Genomic DNA, 20745 nt, shown 5'->3' on the forward strand with positions numbered 1-20745 from the left:
AGTTTGATAAAGGTTCTGATTTGTGCCTCCAGGAATAATGACTTGACTTCTGCTACCTTTGTATAGATATTTTAATTGGGGGAGTTAAAAAAATTACTTTTATCCTATAGGAAATGATTCCAAAGTTGATGGTTTGGTAAATTTCGAGAAACTCAGAATGATTGCCAAGGAAATTCGTCAGGTTGTTCGAATGACTTCTGCTAACATGGATCCAGCTATGATGTTCCGACAGAGGTATGGCATTGAAGTGTGTAAGTGTTACAGAGTGGCATTGAAAGTGATCTTTTTCACTTATTGAAAGTGATCTTTCACCATCTGCCTTTTATTGTGCACTGTATTAAGTGCTTTATAGATGTCAATCTCAAATAATAGTGTATTATAAAAACCTTTAAAGGTTGGTAGTATTGGCCTGCCCTTTACATACTGAAAACTGTATGAAACTGAAACTGAAGACTCAGAGCAGTTAGATAATGTGTCCAGGATGACATAAATTACTGAGATTTGAACCCTACTTCTCTCTTAATTTTTTTGAGTACACAGATAGTTCTGTATTGTTATTGTTATGTAAAATGTCATCTAACTTAAATATAAGTAAGTTGCTGATCTTTACTGCAGTTATCAGAGAAAACAGACACTTTCATCTGGTTCTAACCAAATGTGTGAAGTATTAGTCTGCATGTCTTTGATTTTTATTGAATATTTTTAAAGTTCAATATCTATATAAGTTCTACTTCATTTGTCTAAAATATATTCCTTTGTCTCAAGTTATGGTGCTTATGTAAATTCTTTAGCAGTTTAGAAAGTGCAGAGTTAAGGATACTGTATCTTTAATAAAAATGAAAATATTGTGTTCACTATTAACCTGATCTTCTGTGAATGCTTTTTATTTATTTATTTTTTTTGTGAATGCTTTTTAAAATTCACCTTTCATGTAGTAACAAATGCCTCCTCAAATTATATAAAACTTAAAGTAAATTATTTTTTTCCTAGTAATTTTTAGGATGAAAAGATACTAGGGTTTTAATTTTTTATCTGATTTTCTTCTAGGCGTGTGTGTATAGCTTTAGTACCTAAGGGCTTTAAAAACGAAATGTTTGCCAGAGCAGGCACAATTTCAGTGGCTTAAAAGAAATAGAGTCTACTAAAGAAACAAAAAGAGATGGAATTGTTGTAACCGGATGGAATCAGCATATGTCAGGATTGTTTTCTGAATTTTTGTTTTGTTTAAACCACAGTTCAGAAGTCTGTTTTTAGGAGTAGTTGACCTGATGGTTGCTCTAGTTTAGAAATTCTCCAAATACGAAAGAAGGAGTGTGTCATATCTCCTCTTCCCTACCCAGTTGCACACCTGAGAATCACTGCATGTAATGAGAGGTGCCATTGCTCGGCAGTGTAGAAGCAGAAGAATTAAGAACCAGGGACCAAAGCAAACCTGCAGGATTTGTTTGTTTCTTTGTTTCTAAGTTTTTGTTTTTGTTATATGTGCCTGTACAGTGGCTCCACCATTCCCTGTTACCTTACACAGACATCCGTCTACTCATGTATTTTAGCACCCTGGTTCCTGAATGGATTTGTGAGCCTGCCAGCCCAGTTGATAATTTTCTGAGTACCAGCCGTGCCTCAGAAATGCGCAAAGAAGGAAATCAATAAACTTGACTGTTCCCTTGAATGGTCTAGCCTAGAGTAGATACAGTATAGGAAAAAATAAAACATTTATAGTTAGATTAGACTGAACTTTGCTTAAATTGATTTTGTCAGCTAGTACTGAAACATGTAGCTTTCTTTAAGCAAGTATTTGGCCATTTTGGTGATACATATTATGTAGTGTGGACAGTAGTCAGTGTGCTGACTGAAGAAACAGATTGGAGCTGGCCACAGCTGGAGCTTATTGAGTACAAGTCTGGGATATGCTCAGACCAATCAGGTGGTAGAGAGGAGAGGGCCAAAAAAATGAGAATAAAAATGTTATAAAGAATCTTGATTCAGCCCAATTATAGTATAAGGAGATACAGGAGCATACAGATTTTCATGATATATTTATACTTAAATTTTAAGTTGGCTTTGGTTTGTTCAAAATTTCTTGAACAAATACATAGAGAAATTTCTGCACTTAAAAATGAAATTATAAATCTTTATGTTCCTTGTAATTTCATTGTCTCACTTAAATGAATGGCTCAAAAATACCTTTGAAAAAAATTCAGAAGTTCTATTCTTTCTTTTAAAGTTTCCCTGGAAACTTGTAATAAATATTTTCTGTTAAGCTTTGTTATTAACATAAGCCTCTAAATTAATTATGTATTAAAAACATAATTGGTCTAAAAGCACACTTTTAAATATTGTGGACTTTTTTGGCCTTCAGTACATGTCATAATTCATTTTGCCACCTTGTATTCCATTAAAGTCATTTTACTGTTAAGCTACCATTTTTTTCTAGTAAAATTTTTCTGTTCTGTTCTGTCTCCATAGTTTCTCTGACTTTCAACTGTTGTCTTTTTTCTGTGCTTTCCTATTCAAACACACGCTTCAATGTTTGTGGCTCTTGCTTACAGGAAGAAGAGGTGGCGGAGTCTGGGGTAAGTGTAGAGATGAATGCAACTGGAATGAAGGTTGCTCAACTCTTAACGTATACTGCATCCTTTTCATTAATGCACGCACGTAAAATAGCATGTGTTCTATTAACCCTGTCAACCTACATTCCTGACAAATGCCTTTTGCTAACAAGGAGAAAATAGTGGTAGAACTAGCTTTTTTCTCCCTTTACTTTTCCATTATTGACATCCCGTAAGTCCCTTTTAGATTTTAATTTAGCAGGGTCAGTTATATGATGATGATAGCATATATTGTTGTATGCTTCCTATATACTTCTCTAAGCACTCTATATAAACTTGAATTCTATAGCTGCTCTGTGAAATAGATACTGGTATTCCCATGGTACAAATGGGGAAGACAGAATTGTCCTAATTCCTAGAGCTCACTATAGTGGATTCTAATTCATTATTGGTGATAGTCTGATTCCAGAGTCCACACCATTTTATTCACATGCCATATTTATAAAAATAAATATTTAAGTGAATTAAAATGGATAAGAAAGTTGTTTATAAAGGGTACATTTTCCATCAGCTGCAGCCTTTATCCAAACTATACTATAGAATTGAGATAGTAAGTAATTGAAATAGAAGATTATTTTAATTTCTCAGATCCACTAATACTATGAGATATACAGCATTGATAGAATTTTATTTTAAATTCCTACCACTTTTAATTAAAGGCTCCCTTACCTCTCTTTAAACTGAAATAGATTCAGAAAATGACACCTTTTGTTTTTCAAGTAGTTTCAGATCTCCGCTTACAGGTCTGTCATAGTTAGATATCTTATAAGTCATATATCTAGTCTTTTCAATTTCAGTTGAAGGAAAAGATGGGTTTTGTGGATGAATGGATTAAATAAGAATGTGCTCTTTTAAGATTACAGTGAATCATGAAGTTAGATGCTTTTATAAGACATATATGAAAGATTTTTTGTGAGCCACTTACTTTGAGTCTTGTCTTATTTGTGGTCTTTTGTTTTCTGTTGAAGCTTGGTAAACTTGAATTTTCTACTTTCTTCTTCCCTTCTCTGTGTGTTTTTCATGTGTTTTCTTATATACTGTACATTTATGTCTTGGTCTTTTCTGGTTCTTCTCATTGAAAACAGAAATTGATCCCTAACATTGCTGTGATGAAGAAGAATGGACAGTGTATCTTAGTGGGTATTTGGGGTGTTTGAATGACTTGTGTAACACACTCACTATTCAGCATTTGATTGCATTGTATGATGTTTGCAGACACCGGACATTTTCTTTTTTATATCAAAGCATTTTGAAAGTAGATTAAAAGACATTTCTTTGTCATTTATCATAGTGTTTCATTTATTGAAATTTTGTCTTTATTCTAAATTTCTAGGCTCCTTTGTATATCAACTTAGGTAAAATTATTAAATATTTGTATTAAAATTTGTACTTAAATGTTGGGAGTTGATTTTACTGCATTTCTTTGAATCTAAGACAACATCAGTTGTCAGGACCACTACTATTTTATGTACCACTAAGAAAAATCACTGAAATGCCTTCTTAATACTGATAATTTTTTACTTGTTAAGAGTTCTTATATATTTTAGGTGTGCATTTTTGTCACATAACACCTTTTTTGCATTAATAAAAATTAAGCAAATTAAATTGGTTTATGTCTTTCTAAAACTTCTTCCTATTTAGAATATGAATCTTCTGAATCACCTTTAGAGTTGTTAGTTTCTGGGTTTTTTCCCCACGCACAGTATTGCCTTTTGTGCCATCAGATGCATAGGTAATGCCACATTTCTTTAAACAAGCTGTAAAAGAACAAAAAGCTGCTGATGCGGGGCTTTTAGGCTGGCTCTGCAAATAACAGGGCTAGCTTCCTTTTGACACTTGCTTCAGGAATGTTGTTGAACTTCAGAGTCACTATAGCCTTATAATCCTGAAGCCTTATAATTCCTGAAGGTTAAGGGAGTATTCACTAATGCCGTTGGATTTTTTCCAAACTATTCTGCAAATTTTGAAATTTCTGCTGTGTAAGTAGCAACAAACATGTCACAGTTTCTGCCTGACCAGTAACAATTGCAAGTTTCCATCCACTGTAAGACACAGTCTTTTAAAGATCTTAAAATTGTGAAAGAAAAATAACATTTTTTACAGCTTTATTTCACTTAATCTGAAGTGAAAATATTAGGATTTTAGTGTGTTTTTAAAATGAGCTATATGAATACGGAAAAAACAGATTATAAGATTGTGGTCCAGTTTTTAATATCTTTGGGTATTTGGGAGGCTAACTTTGAAAACCCATAGATACCTTCATTATTTTAGAATGGCAACTGCCTTTAAAATAAAAATCGTCTAGAACCTTGTGTTTGCCATCTTTGTTACAAAGGACAAATAGCATTGCAATTCCTGTTTTCCAGTGGTTCTAGATATAGTTATTGTAGAAGAAAGCTTGCTGAAAAGAGTTGTATGTAAAACTTTATTAGCTTGTTTGAATTGTAGTAATTCCTACCCAGCTTGTAGTTCCATCACATTTAGAGGCACTGCAGAAGAAAGATCCCATATCCCCAACCCTAGAAGCCATGTGTTACCTCACCAATTCATATGTGAATGGAAACATTGAATAGCTTTTTACTGCTGTTTCCCATCTCTGACTATATTGACTTGAATATAAATGGTGTTATTTTTCTTATTGGTTGTTCTCTTTAAAGTTTGGCCAAAATCTGGTTACAGGTAACATTGGAGCGTGCTCAGAGTAGGTCTGCTGTACACAGAAATGATGATGGCAGTAGCACGTCCAAAGCAGCACATACAACCAGCGCTGCTCTAGAAACTCCCATGCTGAAGAACCCTGGTGCAGAGATCTGGCTCAGGGTACACTTGCCCAGTTAGGCTCTTGACATATCTTCAGAGTGTGGATGGCCACAGGGCCAAGGAATGCTTTCACTGTCACAATTGTCCTATGGGTTGGAAGGCACCAAACATAGGTCTGATGGAATTTGTTGCTTTGGGGGGAATTGTCAACTTATCCTTTTGAGTTCTTCACTTTGCTGAATCTTGAAACTCAGAACATTGCCATGTGTGACATATTACTTTGCATTAATGCTTTTCATCTTTTAACTCATTTGCATCAGCATGCAATCGCATTAACAGAACAGAATTCTTTTAATCTTCAGTCTGCTGTACTTAATTCGTGTCTTTATAGCCCATTATTGTGATCTTCATCTTACAGGTCACTGAGTCAAGGCAGCACAAATTCAAACATGCTGGATGTTCAGGGAGGTGCTCACAAAAAAAGGGCACGCCGTAGCTCTCTGCTAAATGCCAAGAAGCTATATGAAGATGCCCAAATGGCAAGAAAAGTGAAGCAGTATCTTTCCAGTCTGGATGTCGAGACAGATGAAGAGAAGTTCCAGATGATGTCATTGCAATGGGAGCCTGCATATGGTACCTGTAAGTACAAGTTTTCACTTATGTGGTACTAAACAGCACAACAAAATAGAAACTTATTTTTCTAGTATTATGGTGAAGTCCCAAGAAAATTAACTTTCGCTCACAAAGGTTTACTGACATACTCAAGCATCATGTCATCATGTTAGTCAGATACTGAATTCTCATCCATTCCTGATGATTTCTCTGTGCAGGAAATGGAGTCTAAATATAGTTCTTTGAAAAGCATTATAAAATCTTAAAGACTGAAACATTATAGAGGAGTCTTTCTCTTTGAGAATGTTCTTACTTTCATCCCTAAATGAAAAGTAAAATAAGTGAAGATTTCCCTTTTCTAAGAATTTTTCAGATATTTACCAAGTGAAAAAATACAATAAATTATAGGTATCAGTACATAAGGTAAAAACAAGAAAAATCTGAGCTTTTCTGATATTATTTATGAATAGAAAATGTGATGAACAAAATAGATCCTATTCTCAATACTCATTTTTTTTTAATTAAATACAAACAGTAGAATGCCTGTATCTCTGGGTCAAAGACATTATGAGTTGTGAAAGCAGAAATCAAAGATTGTACATCTATTATGAGTATTACTTATCTGGATATGTGATTAAATGTTACACCAGTAAAAATCCCAATATAATACATAGAAATTGATTTAAATGTTGACAGAATATAGGGGGCGGGAAGGTTCAGATTTTCTGTTTCCGTGTTCCTAGTTAATAGGGAGAAATGGCAGTCATCATGAGTTGACCCTGAGATTGGTAAATGGTATAGTATTTGCATAGTAATGGGACAAGTATGTCAATAGAGTAGAAAAGAAAATGGAAATACAACTAAGTATTGTTTTTAAAATTCAGATTCACAATTAATTTTCAAATGTAGGGTAATGAGACATTCAGTAAATGTTGTTATAAAAACAACATCTTGAACACTTCTAGCAAATTTGGTATTCCTGTGTATAGCTGTTGAAATAATTTCACTTACTCAATACCTACTTATTGAACATCTGTTGTATCACTGAACACATAGGGATACAGTTGTAAACAAGATATACCATCCTTATAATCTTGTTAGTTATAGCCTTGTGGAGGGAAGAGGCATTGATTGATTAATTGCACAGATAATTGTATTATAATTATCAGTGCTGTGAAGGAAGGATACAGGATGTCTTGAGAACAAACAGAGTGTGGGTTATTGCGGAAGCTGGATCATGCAGGGTCTAATAGACCTTGCTTTAAGGATTTGTGTCTTTATCCTGAGAGCAGTGGCAAGCTTTCTGAAGGTTTGTGCAGGGCATTTGTAGAAGGAAAGTAGCATTATCAGATCAGATTTTCATGATGGAAGAGCCATCATGCTGATGTATGGAGAATGGCTTGAAGGCATGCTAGAATTGATAGAGTGAAGAGAGCATTTCAACAGTATAAATGAGAAGATGTTAATTGCTTGAGTCTCAAGTGCTTCAGGGCTTTGGTGCACACATGCCCAAGTTTAGGAGCCACACCACGAAAACGTCCCACATAACTTTGCCTTATAAAGTACAGAAGTATGTTTTGTTACTCTCTCCTATTAGTGACCAAGAATTTAAATGAGAAAAAATCAATGAAGTCATCAGAAATGTCTCCGGTGCCACTGAGGTCAGCTGGCCAAACAACTAAAGCTCATTTGCATCAGCCTCACAGAGGAAGCCAGGTGCTTCAGGTGCCAGCTGTAAATTTGCACCCTATCAGGAAGAAGGGCCAAGGAAAAGACCCTGCCACCCTGAGTGAGTATACACAATTAATACTGCATTCGTTTAACTGAAATTGCCAGGCGAGTTAGATTGGAAAGTAATTATAAATGCTTTGGAGATCTGCTATCATGGTTTGTGTAATATAAGCAGCACTCATGAGTCAAGAAATGCTTCATTTTGCCTATAAGTCTTTGATGACTGCATGCATGTTTTAAACGTTGATGTGAGAATTCCTATAATATCAACCAAAAACTTATTTTTACTTGGGTACCAAGGGCATGCTGCATTTAGTGGTCTATATACTCAGTTATCTAATGAAAATGCAACCTATGAGAATGAAATTGCTTATTTCTTTTAAAAAAAAAAGTTGGTTTTACATTAATGACCACTTATGAAAACCTAGCTAGGAAACAAGAAAGAAGCAAGGGTAAAATACACAAAGTATAGGCCATGCTCTTTTTTCCTCTGTTGGACCATGTAGACGTTGTTCAAATTACTTTCATTACTTGTTCTAGCAGTATCACTATTTTAGCTTCCAGGTGGAAAGCTAGATGAGGTTTGGTTCCCAGTATTATTATTTAGCCCATGCATTATACATAGAACATACTCAGTAGAACCTTGAGAATTTAACTTGATTTTGCTTTGAAATCCAAAGGTAAATAAGGAATTCCCCTTCCTTTGCCAGATTTTCAGTCTGGTGATAAAGATATTCACATAAATAGATAACTTCAGTATATGTGATGTGTCCACTGTTATGGCAGGAGCATGTATAGAACATAGAAAAGAACAAAAGAGAGGGGACTCTTAGAGTTGAGAGAGGTAAGACAGTGCTCCAGAGAAGACTTTGGAGGTTACACCTAAGCAGAATATTAAAGGTTGACTAGGAAGGAGGTAATTAGGCAAAAATTCCAGAGAAGTTGCTTCAGGCAGAGGAAGAATTTGATAGCTACATGGAGCTACAGGTGGTTTACTCTGAGTACAAAGCTGCAGAGTGTTGAGGGACAATAATAATTAATGCTAACACTTAGAGAACACTTACTGAATGCCAGACACAGTTCCAAGTGCTTTTACTATTTTATATATATATGTTCATTGAATTTTAAGAACTCTAAAGATAAAGAATACTCTCATTCCATAGTCAAAATAACTTAAAGCACCCTCAGTAAGAGATGGAACTGGAAGTTGAGCTCAGGTTAACTGGCTCAAAGTCCTTACTTTTAACACTGTACTAAACAGACAGTGTCCCAGGATGAAGAGAAGTCAAGTCATAGACATGCCAAAATTGGAACATGGCATGCTGAAGGAAAGTTGTCAATAGATACCTATAGGAAGCAGTTTGAGCAAGGCAAGGGTCTGGTCCAGTTTATGTTTGAGGAGCTCTATAGTAGGAAAGTGGTGTGAGATTGGAGATGGGGAGTCTAAGTGGAAAGCTGATGTAGCAATGGGAAGGTGACCAAAACCTGATCTAGTTTGGTGACTGTGGATATGAAGAGAAAATTGGATGCAAAATGGGTGTAGTTGATCTGGTGATGAGAATGAGAAATGGGAATAGTCTAACTCTGATTTCTTACTTGGACGTCATCACCTAAGAGGCAGAATAATTTGTACCAGGTAGCCATCTTCCTTCTTCCTGTAATATGCCTATTAGTTATATGATAAATATATTAAAATGGCACTTCACTAAAAGTAGTGTGAGTGTACCAAGTTTTAAATTTTTTCAGTATTAAAGGAATGCTTGTTACTATGCTGAGTACTCATCAGAGTTGGGCTTTCTTTACTGGTTCAACAGTGAAAACATTGGTAAGGTTGACCTATGCCAAAAAGGACCAGCTGTTGGACAAGAGTGATGACAGAACTTTGCAGGAATGTTTCCAGTAGGCTCCATACTCTTTTTCTATAAATTGATGATTCTTTCTGTTGTCTACTTCTCTCCTGTAGTGTGAATTTAGTGCTCTTGAAAAGGGCTGGACTGGCAGCCCTGCAGCTGCTTCTGTATACCCACAGCACAGATGCACCACAGGTAGTGACAGTGCCAACATCCCTCCGCTGCCCCTGCCACATGCCTCGCCCTGACTTGGAGAGGCCACCTCTAGAGGGGAAGGAAGAGTCTGAATCCATGCATTCTCTGTTGAGACTTCCAACACGTGTGTCAGTGGTGGGGGGTGGCACACTATACCCAGACTGTTAAATCCATGTCCCTTATGCCACAAAACAAGCAAGGAAAGAGCTATTCTAATCTGATCTGTGTGACTGGCTGAATTTGAACAAATGACCTAGAGGTGAGAATCTCTGTGTGCCATTACCCAGTCATGTAGTCCCCGTTTGTCATTTACGCATTTCAGTTGACTACACTAGCCATTGTGCATCGTGGCTTTAGTTATGTAGTAATTTAGGCAACTGTAGACATTTTAATTGTGAAGTGATGCTTATTTACCTCTTTGATTTTATTTTTAGGTACAGGTTTACCTCAGAAAATTTTAGGAACAGCTGAAGAAGTAAGTGGTGGTAAGAAACACACAGAAGACACCATTTCTGTGGCATCATCCTTACATTCCAGCCCTCCTGTGTCTCCTCAAGGTTCCCCCCGCAAAGGTGAGGGAAAACAATTTGAGCTCTTGTTAACACCAGACAACACTGTGGGGCACATAGTTTGCTTTTGGTCTGTAGTAGTAGTATTTAGAAAGTGTGAAGAAAAGTGAAACTCATAATACCTCCTGAATTTTCATGTTTGGGATTGAATTATTCAGATGGCTTCCAGGTATTATGCAGCATGGAGCTAGGACTCCTGCATTCAGAGTGTGGTCCTTCTTTGGTAGAGGACAAGCGTAGATAAGAATGAAGGCAGAAGTCAGGTGTTTTGGTCTGTGCAGATTCTTGATGTTGTTATTCAAATTACCAATTAATTCAAATAATTCTATGAAGTTTTTTAAAGTAAGAATTTCTTTAGGAAATTGTTTATAACCCATTTACAAGATTTAGGAAATGAAACTAATATTTAGGGTAATACATTCCTTTCTTTCTAATGTAGTGTTACTGCTACCTTTTTATTAATCAAAATTTACAATAATCTGTACAGTACCCTTGTGGATTTTTACATTTATACTAATATAGAACCTCTTGAGTTAAAAATGTGAAATTTCTCTTGTTTATTTACCTATATTTTAATAATTCAGACCGAGGCTTTGCTCTTTTTTTTTTCTGACTAGCCTGGGTAGTATGAATGTAAGTTGCCATTTCACACCAGCTCCAAATGTAGCATTCTAAATAATGTGTATGTTTCTTTCATTGGCCCCTCCATATTCTCTGTGTACCCTGGTGAAAAGACTCCTTAGTTTCCTTAACTGGAAACTAGTTGAATTGGATTTGGTGTATATGCATGAACATGACTTGTGGGAATTTCACAGATGTAAAAGATTTACATCTTTGAATAATCACGGTACAGAACAGTACACGGTCTGAGGGAGGGCAAGGTTACGAATTCTAGCAGGAAAACTTCCAGAGCTTTCCTTAGCTCCTGTGTTCTAAGTTTGCTTTCACTTTTGAGGGTTCCTTTTTATTTTTGCTACCTCTGTGACAGCAGTGTGGTACAGTGATGTCAGACCTTAGTTTGATTCCTGACTCTGTCCCCGGTCATAGCTGTGTTACTATAAATAACAGATTTGTAAGGTCAGGTCTTCAGTCTGTAAGAAGGGATAGGGACCACCTATTTTAGGGACCTTATTTAAGATTTAAATGAAATAAAACCTGTAATGCCTGATAGATAGATGGTGGGTGTTTAGTAAATTGGAATTTCTCTTCTTTATCACTGCTGCCACACCAGGGCAATATAATTCCATTACTGACCTTCTTCACATAGCTGAGACTGGCTAGAATTTTCTTTCAGATTTTACTAAGAAAAACTTAGTAAAAATCAAGTAGGACATATAAAAGTATTCATAATAGATGTGTTTATAAAGCACAGTTTTCTATTCCGGTTGTGTGTAGCTTGTATATGATTTAGGAAAATACACAGATCTCTTTCCTCTCCTTACTGTGTGTGTTTCCTATCCAAAGTATCCCTTGTGTGTGTGTGAAAGCACTCGTCACTCAGTCGTGTCTGACTTTTTGCAACCCCATGGACTGCAGCCTGTCAGGCTCCTCTGTCCAAGGAATTCTCCAGGTAATACTCAGATGGGTAATCAGGTCCCAAGGATTGGGGCTGGGAACAGTGCCTTATTCACACACATGGTCCAGATGAACAGTGTTCATATGCTTTTAATGCTCTTTCAGGAACACCTGTACACCCTCCAGTGGTCTCATTATAGACAGTTCTCTAACCAGGAAACTAGTTGAACTGGATTTGGTGTTTTATGCATCAGTGTGACTTGAGGGAAGAGGTCAAGAACAGGAATTTCCCCACTGCTTTTATTCCCAACAGAAATCCATTTTAACCACTAGAATAGAGAAGTCTTCTCTCTGTTGTGTCTTTCAGTGGGTGGCCAGCAATTGAACATGATATTTATAGATTTGTGACCATGATATTTATAGATTTGTGAGAAACATAGTAATGTTTTAAAGTCTTAGAAATCTGAAGAAAGTCTTTTCTTCAAAACTATTTCTGGTGGTTTATTTCCATAGACAGATTTTTGCCAGTGGTCAGTGATTGAACAAAAATGCCATTAAACTAAGAATATGTTATTAGACTCTGTTCTTGGTTCTTGCTATACTTTGAAATAGTTCTTTGTTTTCTAACAATTGAGAAAATAAGCCGATTTTTTTTTTTTTCAACTAAAAAAAGAGAAGACGCCTACACTCAGGATTTTTAACAGGAGAATTTAAACAAAGAATTGAAAAAGTGAGATGTCAAGAGGCCTTAACCTTTATCTTCCCTGATGCTTAAGGCAGGGAACCTCTCCACCTCGGAGAGAAAACTGGATCGGACATTGTGCTTTATAAATACATATATTGTGTATCCTGTTTATATATCTTGTCTGATTTTTGCTTCTATACACGATTCAAGTCTAAAAGAAGAAAGAGACTCTGATGAAGTCCTGTCTGATTTTTCTTAGTAGAATCTGCCTGGAAATTCTAGACATAATTACTTTCAAGAAATATTTCTGGTTATTGGGTACTCTTGTCATATTTTAGCTTATGATTTTAGCAGCTTGGGTTACTTTCAGCAGTTTTTTATTACCAGCTTATTCTAATCAAGGTAACCTTTCTCCTGTGTTCTGTCTTGTTTATGCTGTAGAGTTTCCATGTAGTAAAAGTATGTTGTTAGACTTTAATTTTTCAGATATTGTCAAGATGTTAAAATTTTTTGATAGTAAAATGTTATATAAACCAGGTAAATTGTGATTAATTGGAAAGAATTAATTGACCATGACAGGGTTTTTGCATCTCTCCCTCCAGTTGGCAGTATCCTATCTGATCACAGCATCCTGCTGCGCCTCTCAGGGTCTTCCTCATCCCCTCCCCGTGAGTCCAGCACCAACATCAGTGGCCAGAGCTGCCCCGGAATAGGTGGGGTTTACTTGCAAAAGAAAATCCTTCAGATTACCAGGAGCACAGCCAAAAGAACAGACAGGACCGAGAAGGCCACTGAGGAGAATAGAGACAGGACAAGCTGTGACAACACAGCCAGAAAAAGAATGACATCCCCGTTTAGAAGATTTAGGGAAAGAACTCTTTCAAGGGAGAGACTAGCCAACAGCAAAAAAGAGGACGCAGATCACAATCAAGCTACAGAAAGCTGTGAGAAAGTGAAGGATGTTGGAAGCAACATCAAAGATGAGAAAGGGAGTGACATCTTCAATTCAAATAGCCGAGGCAACAGTAACACTTTACACTGCTTCTATACGCGATTCACGTCTAAAAGGAGAAAGACACTCTGATGAAGTTCTTTACTTAATTTTAGTGTGAAATTTGTTTTCATTTATTAATGTAAATGTAACTTAAGTCATTTGTCAAGGCTGAGGCAGCCAACTACTAAAATACTTTCTCTGAGCATTTTATGGATTAGTATCCTCCAGCAACCAAATCGTATTCATTTAAAGTGCCTTATTTGTATGTATGTTATTTTGCTAATGTTAGTAAACTTAATACTTCGTTTTCTGTGGTTGGCTTTATTTTCTACTGGTAACAGCTGGGTCTGTGAGTACAGCAAGTAGAGGAGACTTTTTAGGAACCAGTATTTACTTTTACATTAAAACCCCAGTAATGATCTGATCAAAACCTTTACCTTTACATATGTGTGTTGCTTTCTTATTACTGCAACTACATTATAAGCTAAAGAGAAGTGTTTGGAAGGCAAGAAACTATATAATATCTTGTCCACATAAACTTTTTTTTTTAATTCATCCACTTTTCATATACACTCTGGTCAGAGGAGGAGGAGATAGTCTAACCTGGCAAGTTAAAAAATATATGGGAAACTTGTTTAAAAAAATACAGTTACTATGTCCCACTGCAGACCTCATAAATTTGAATTGCTAGAAATTGGCCCAAGAATGTGTGTTTTAATAAGCCTTCCAGATGATTCTTAGAATTAATTATATTTGAGAAATACTGATCTAACAGACATAGGAATGAAATTATTTTTAAAACAGTAAAGCAAGTCTGTGCCCCAGGATAAAAGAACAGAGACTTTTTCTTTTGAGGAAGAATTTTTTAGTTTTGTTTTTAGTTTACCACATCCATTTTCTTGGTCCTCCTGAAAATTGACGGATCACTTCATGCGGGACACTGAGGAATAGCAGTGATCCCATGATCAGAGAACTGGGGAGGAGTCAAATGATTGGCTTGGCTTGGCGTGTCCTGTGCCTGGCACAAAGCCAGATACATAGATCACACATTTTCTGAGTCTTAATTTGTCTTTTTGAAATAGTTAATGAAACTACTTAATTAGGTTATTGATTAACACATTTTTTGGTTGTTGAACTATGTGTGAGTATAGAGGCTATAGTTTTTGAGATTTCTAGGAGTGGACCCAAAGGTCATGCACCTAGTAGAACCTCATTCTCTTAGTGAACGAGAAGATAATTGCTTCCTTCTTTGCTACCTACTCCTTGCTGGGATTACTACAGCATTTTCTTTTACTTCACAACAACAGATGTTTGGCACTTTTCTGACAATTACAAAAACAGGTGATTGGGTACATTAAGTATCACACTGCAGATTTGATTTTGGATCCTTCTACTTTACTCCATCTTCACCCCTTCATTCCAGAAAATGCTAAAGAAAATCTCTCTAGTTATATCTGCTGTGCAGTAAGTCATAGAACAATTTAAAACAGGTAGATGCTGTTATTTTTTCATGATACATTCTTCTAAATCTGTCAGTTCAGCTGTTTAATACTCTGCTAAATTGATGAAGAAAAAGGAAACTAGGTATAAGAGTAAATACAAATCTAAAACAATTTCTTTAAAAATACTAAAACAAGTGGCTTTCAGCTTGGGCAAGACTTCTTAGGTGACTAAAGCAAAGTATCTACGGTAAGTATTTGCAGTTTGAAAAAACAAATTATTTCCCTTGGGTCCTAACTCCCCTTACGTACCCCCAGCCCAAGGTGGTGTTTTGAACACTTAAGTCAGGCCTTGAAATATTTATGTTAATCATAGGGGAGGGAACATAGAGTTAAGAAGAAGATGAGAAGTTCAAGATGTCTTCTTTTTAATGTTCTGTAATATATTTAATGCCTCTTATTCTCTTAAATGCTTGTAGCTCTGTGAGAGCCAGGGGCAGATTTACCTTTGAACTAGTTTTCTCAGTAATACTGTGTTTTAACGTTCTGTTTCTTGAATTTGGAATTAGATTGGTGCCATAAAGGTAGGTAGGTGAATGGATGTGTAAGGGAGCATGATAGAAGATTGGCACCATTGCTTCTGCATAGATGGAGATTGACACTGACACTCACTTTATGTTTTTGTTCTTTTTTATATTTTGTTTAATCCTCTCCCTGACCCTCCCCACTCCAGTTCACTTGTTCTGTAGTCTGATCAGTTGTCTTCTCTTATTCAGGTTATACACTTATACCATCAGCTAAATCTGACAACTTGTCTGACTCCAGCCACAGTGAGATTTCTTCACGGTCCAGCATTGTGAGCAATTGTTCTGTTGACTCCATGTCTACAGCTCTACAGGATGAACGGTGTTCCTCCCAGGCTTTGGCAGTCCCTGAATCCACTGGAGCATTGGAAAAGACAGAGCACTCCTCAGGGATAGGAGACCATAGTCAGCTTGGCCCTGGGTAAACATCCTTGCCTGTGTTCCTATCACAAAACTCAAGCCAAGTGGCCACAGCAAGTAGTGCTCCCTAATTTGAACATGGACGCCCCCACCAAAGGGGGTATCTTATATGTACTTATATGAAAATAAGTAACGTTTTGAAAGATGTAGGGGTGCTCATTTTTTAAGTGTTACCGAAATCACATAACTTATATCATATATCTTTTTGATCAATAAGAATTCAACATGAAGATGCTGTTGGTATGTGGGAAGTGTCTTGCATTCTGGCTGTAAGGTTAGAGACTGCTCAAAAACAGAGTGTGTAATGGCAAGTACCCTCAAAGTACTATACACACTGTGGACAGATTGGGAGAGTAGGACTAGTCCTAGATCCCTGTTCTTGCAAAGTATGATTTAGAGCATAAGAATTACCAGCTATGAAAAGGCAATCCAAAAAAACAAAAGTGAACTCTAAATTTCTATTTTGAATCAAACAAAATGGAAGTCTTCAGAAAGCATTGAGAAAGTTGACTGTAAATTGATATTGTTAAATCTGGTATACTTTACATAGTAAAGCATTATCGTATTTGTAAAGATTTCTAAACTGTGGTTCTGTAGACCAGGAATCGGCTAACTTTTTCTGTAAAAGTTAGTAAATACATTAGACTTAGCAAGCGGTAAGGTCTCTGTTGCAATTGCTCAACCTTGCTCTTGTTGGATCACAATGGCCTTTGACAATTTGTAAACAAACAGTTTTACTGCGTCCCAGTAAAACTTTATATGCAAAAGCCAGGTATAGAGGCCCAAATTTACCCCTGCACTCCACTTTGCAGATCCTGGTCTATCCTCTGTACCAAATATCAGGACTTCACAAACCTTATCTGGGGTGAGCAGGTAAAGGCCCATTTAAAGGAGTACAAATTTTAGGCTTTGCAGACTGCATACAGTCCCTGTCTCAAAATCTTTGGAGTATTTTGTTCTATTTTGTTTAAATTGTTTAAAAATGTAAAAAAAAAACAACAAAACAAAAACTATGCTTTGCCCAAGACCATAATAAAACAGTCTTGACTGGATTTGGCCCATGAGTGTAAGTTTGAGAACCCTTGCTAGAAATGATAGAACTCATTCAGTAGTAGGTAATTGGGGAAGTTGCTGTTTACTTGGTACCTCAGAGACATGCTGAAAAATGAAACATGATTCCTGTAATTAAAATTCTTAATTCTGTGTGCATGGAGAGAATCTAGCATTGTGTGACCCAGAATGAAAATGTATACTTAATTTTATTCAAGAAGAATGCTGAGGAAACCTTGCTCAGTATTTGAGTTTCTAGCTAAGTATAAACCTTAATGCCAGTAGAAGTTTAGTGATGATTGATTACAGTGACATTTTTTTCACAGGGTTATGTGGGCATTAAGCACTTGTGATCTATGCTCTGTAGTCTCTTGTAGGCAGTTGATAGAAGGCAGATTTTCCATTAAGCCAGTAAATTACTTTTAATTGTGTGTCTCTGATTTTAGGTGGACACTCTCAAAGCCATCTCTAATCAACAAGAGTTTAGCTGTCTCATCTTCTGTGAGCAATGAAGAGATTTCTCATGAGCACATCATTATAGAAACAGCTGATAGTGGTCGTGGAAGTTGGACTTCCTGCTCAAGCAGTTCCCATGACAACTTCCAAAGTCTTCCAAACCCCAAAGGCTGGGAGTTTTTGAACTCTTACCGACCTACCCATTTGGATGGTCCCATAGCTGAAGTTGAACCCACTGACTGTGAGCACTACAGCTGTCCCAAAGGCTGCTCTCGAACTTGTGGTCAGTGTAAAGGAAGCCTAGAGACTAATCAGATGAGACAGAGTTGGGCTTCCTCTAGTTCTCTGTCTGACACATACGAACCAAACTATGGGACAGTTAAACGGAGAGTGCTGGAGAACACCCCAGCTGAATCATCTGAAGGCTTGGACCACAAAGAGGGCATCGACCCAGTCTATAAAACTGTTACTTCAAGTACAGAAAAGGGCTTGATTGGTAAGTTATGTGTTCTTTGTCATATCTGTGGCGTTTAGAATTTAAGTGGTAAACCGTGACGTTGGCCCAGAACTTTATTCTTGCAAAATTCCTTTCTTTTATTCTAATCTCTCTTTCCTTCCTCCATATGCAAATTATTTTCAAAAAGTTCATGATTTCTCAAGGGCTTTGGGTCAGATAGTCAAGCCATTTAAAATGAAAAGGGTGACATGCAGTAATTTAATTAGGGAGACAGGTTTATATGTCTGGTTTTGCTTTTGGGATCTTTTTGGTTTCATTAAGAAATATTACATTACTGTGCAGTAGTAATAAAGGGATTATTCTCTTTGCCACCTCTTAAATTGTTTGAACCCCTCTTGCTTTGCATGCATGGTTAGAAGCTTTGAATCTGATAAAACTTTTAGGTATTACAGGTGGGGGAAAATGTGTGATAAAGAAGTCTGAAGCAGGGACTTCTCTGGTGGTCTAGTGGTTAAGACTCTGAGCTTCCACTGCAAGGACCACCGTTTCGATCCCTGGTCATGGAATTTAGATCGTACATGCTGTGCGGCATGGCCAAAAAGAGCAAAGAAAGAAGTCCAAAATACTTTTCGTTATACCTGCCTAGTGCATATTATGCGTGTGCCAACTTCTGTTTGTGGATTCTGTTGTAACTGCACACAGCTTTCTTGGTGTATTATTTTAGTATTTGTCTATCAAATACATTTTTCCCTTTCTTTCTTGAGTTATGTAAGTCCTGGGACATAGTAGCACCTGGTTTTCTTTTGTGTGAAGTGACTATTTTGAATCAATATTATAATCAACTCTTTCTTTTATATCATATTCATGGTAACAATTTAAATTACTAAATGTAAAAGACGTGGTTTTTATAGCATAGTTTTTACTCATCTTATTTCATTATACTTCGGGGTTTTTAGTTCATTCATTTTTCCAAGGGCTTTTTTTATTAAAGCCTTTGAGGTAACCGGTATACTGATACACAAGCATGTGTGTGCATGGGCGTAAAAGCTTTCTCTTATCCATTTGGGAAAATAGACTTAAAATGTTTTTTCATGTTTTTGTTGTTGTTCATTTCTAGTTGACTCTGGGCAGATCTCTTAATGTTCTTCATGCTTGTGTTCTCTTAAGCTCTCTACCCTCTCCTCGCTCCATTCTCCTCAGATGGGAATGGAAATCCTTCTGACTTTGATATTATCTGCAGATTTTACTGGTAAAGTTGTAGAAATTTCAGCATGGACAAACTTGATTCTCTGAAGGGAGGATTTTAATGATCCTTTTTAATTTAGTCTCTTCTTATTGCATATAGATTTGTGTTAGTTGCTCAGTTATTTTCGACTCTTCACCAGGCTCCTCTATCCTTGGAATTCTCCAGGCAAGAATACTGGAGTGGGCAGCCATTTCCTTCCCCATGTATTTAGATAGTGTTTGTATTTTAAAAGTTACTGATATCATCAAGACATTCAGAGTTACTAGTCCTATGAGTCTTGTGAATTGGTCTTAATTTCATGAAACCTTCCTCTTTATCTAACCTATTTCTGGTGCTTTTTGAAGCTTTACTTTAGACCCAGGGTGTACAAACGTAGGGGAAAAGATTTTAAGTCACTATTATTTTTAATGCCCACTGAGAAAATCAGAGGAAGTTAACTTAAGGTAGATTTCCTAAAATTATGGTTTTTCTTCTTCACTTAAGCGCAAAGCAGAGGTTAGGAATAAGGTCCTAGAAGGAATTAGTTCCTCTCTAAAGTTATTTATATGCCAGCAATGACAACTTATCTACCCTGGAGTGCCAGGAAACAGTGGTTCATATCAGAGAAAGGGGAAAATAGCACTTCAGTAGAAATGGCACCCCACTCCAGTGTTCTTGCCTGGAGAATCCCAGGGACGGGGGAGCCTGGTGGGCTGCCGTCTATGGGGTCGCACAGAGTTGGACACGACTGAAGCGACTAGCAGCAGCAGCAGCAGCAGAGGACCTAAGTGTCATTTCTATGAAAATCTCCCCATTTAATACACTTTAGATATTCAGGATGAATTCTTAAATGTTTCTGACTTGCCTCTGGGGCTGGTATCCTTGAGGAATCTGTCGCACCTCTGTGGTTCGCAGGCTGACCTGTGAAAGGAAGTTTGTCGTCAGGGTCTCTTTCAACTGTCTCACTGTTTAATGTTTGTAAAACCCAATGTAATTTATGTATTTTAAACACAAATTTAAATATCAAGTTTATTAAGCTTATTAAAAACTTTTTAATCTACTGCCATTGTGTTCAAATATATTCATTTTGTCAGTTTTTTAAGTTCTATTTTGTCATTGTAATAAGTTTTGTGTTTTTTTTTCATTTCTTCTGTTTTTCATTAACGTTTCCATTGCTTATTTTTCATGCCAGTGTACTGTGTCACCTCACCCAAGAAGGAGGATAGGTATAGGGAGCCACCTCCCACTCCTCCAGGATACATGGGGATTTCTTTAGCGGACCTAAAGGAAGGACCCCACCTCCACCTAAAACCTCCAGAGTATAGTGTGGCGGTGCAGAGGTCAAAGATGATGCATAACAGCCTCTCTAGACTGCCACCAGCTTCTCTCAGTAGCAGCCCTGTGGCCTGTGTTCCATCGAAGATTGTAATTCAGCCTCAGAGGCATAAACTAGATGTGACTGATGGAGATAGCGAAGCAGATGGTATGTTGACAAACTACCTTAATAGCTCTCAAATAAATAGCTTAACACTTTGAATGATCTTTACTCTGGTATTTCATGTAATCAAAAATGTTTTCCTCACTGCTTTAGAAA

General features: G+C 36.7%; 1 protein-coding gene across 4 annotated transcripts in view; it reads left to right on the top strand.

Moving 5' to 3' along the window:
• RAPGEF6 (Rap guanine nucleotide exchange factor 6) overlaps window positions 1-20745 on the top strand; it is a 227274-nt gene that overhangs the window by 202640 nt on the left and 3889 nt on the right. For 2 of the 4 annotated variants that reach the window (XM_005888380.3, XM_070374025.1), the window contains 8 exons: window positions 111-234; window positions 2550-2573; window positions 5788-6008; window positions 7579-7770; window positions 10192-10329; window positions 15736-15964; window positions 17460-17965; window positions 20344-20634. In XM_005888380.3, the coding sequence (XP_005888442.2) occupies window positions 111-234; window positions 2550-2573; window positions 5788-6008; window positions 7579-7770; window positions 10192-10329; window positions 15736-15964; window positions 17460-17965; window positions 20344-20634 (1725 nt within the window). Of the gene's footprint in view, window positions 1-110; window positions 235-2549; window positions 2574-5787; window positions 6009-7578; window positions 7771-10191; window positions 10330-13128; window positions 13655-15735; window positions 15965-17459; window positions 17966-20343; window positions 20635-20745 lie in introns of those variants that run through there. The other 2 variants (XM_070374023.1, XM_070374026.1) reach the window with 2 other exon arrangements.

Source organism: Bos mutus, chromosome 7, assembly GCF_027580195.1.
Source record: "Bos mutus isolate GX-2022 chromosome 7, NWIPB_WYAK_1.1, whole genome shotgun sequence".
In the NCBI taxonomy this organism is placed as follows: domain Eukaryota; kingdom Metazoa; phylum Chordata; class Mammalia; order Artiodactyla; family Bovidae; genus Bos; species Bos mutus.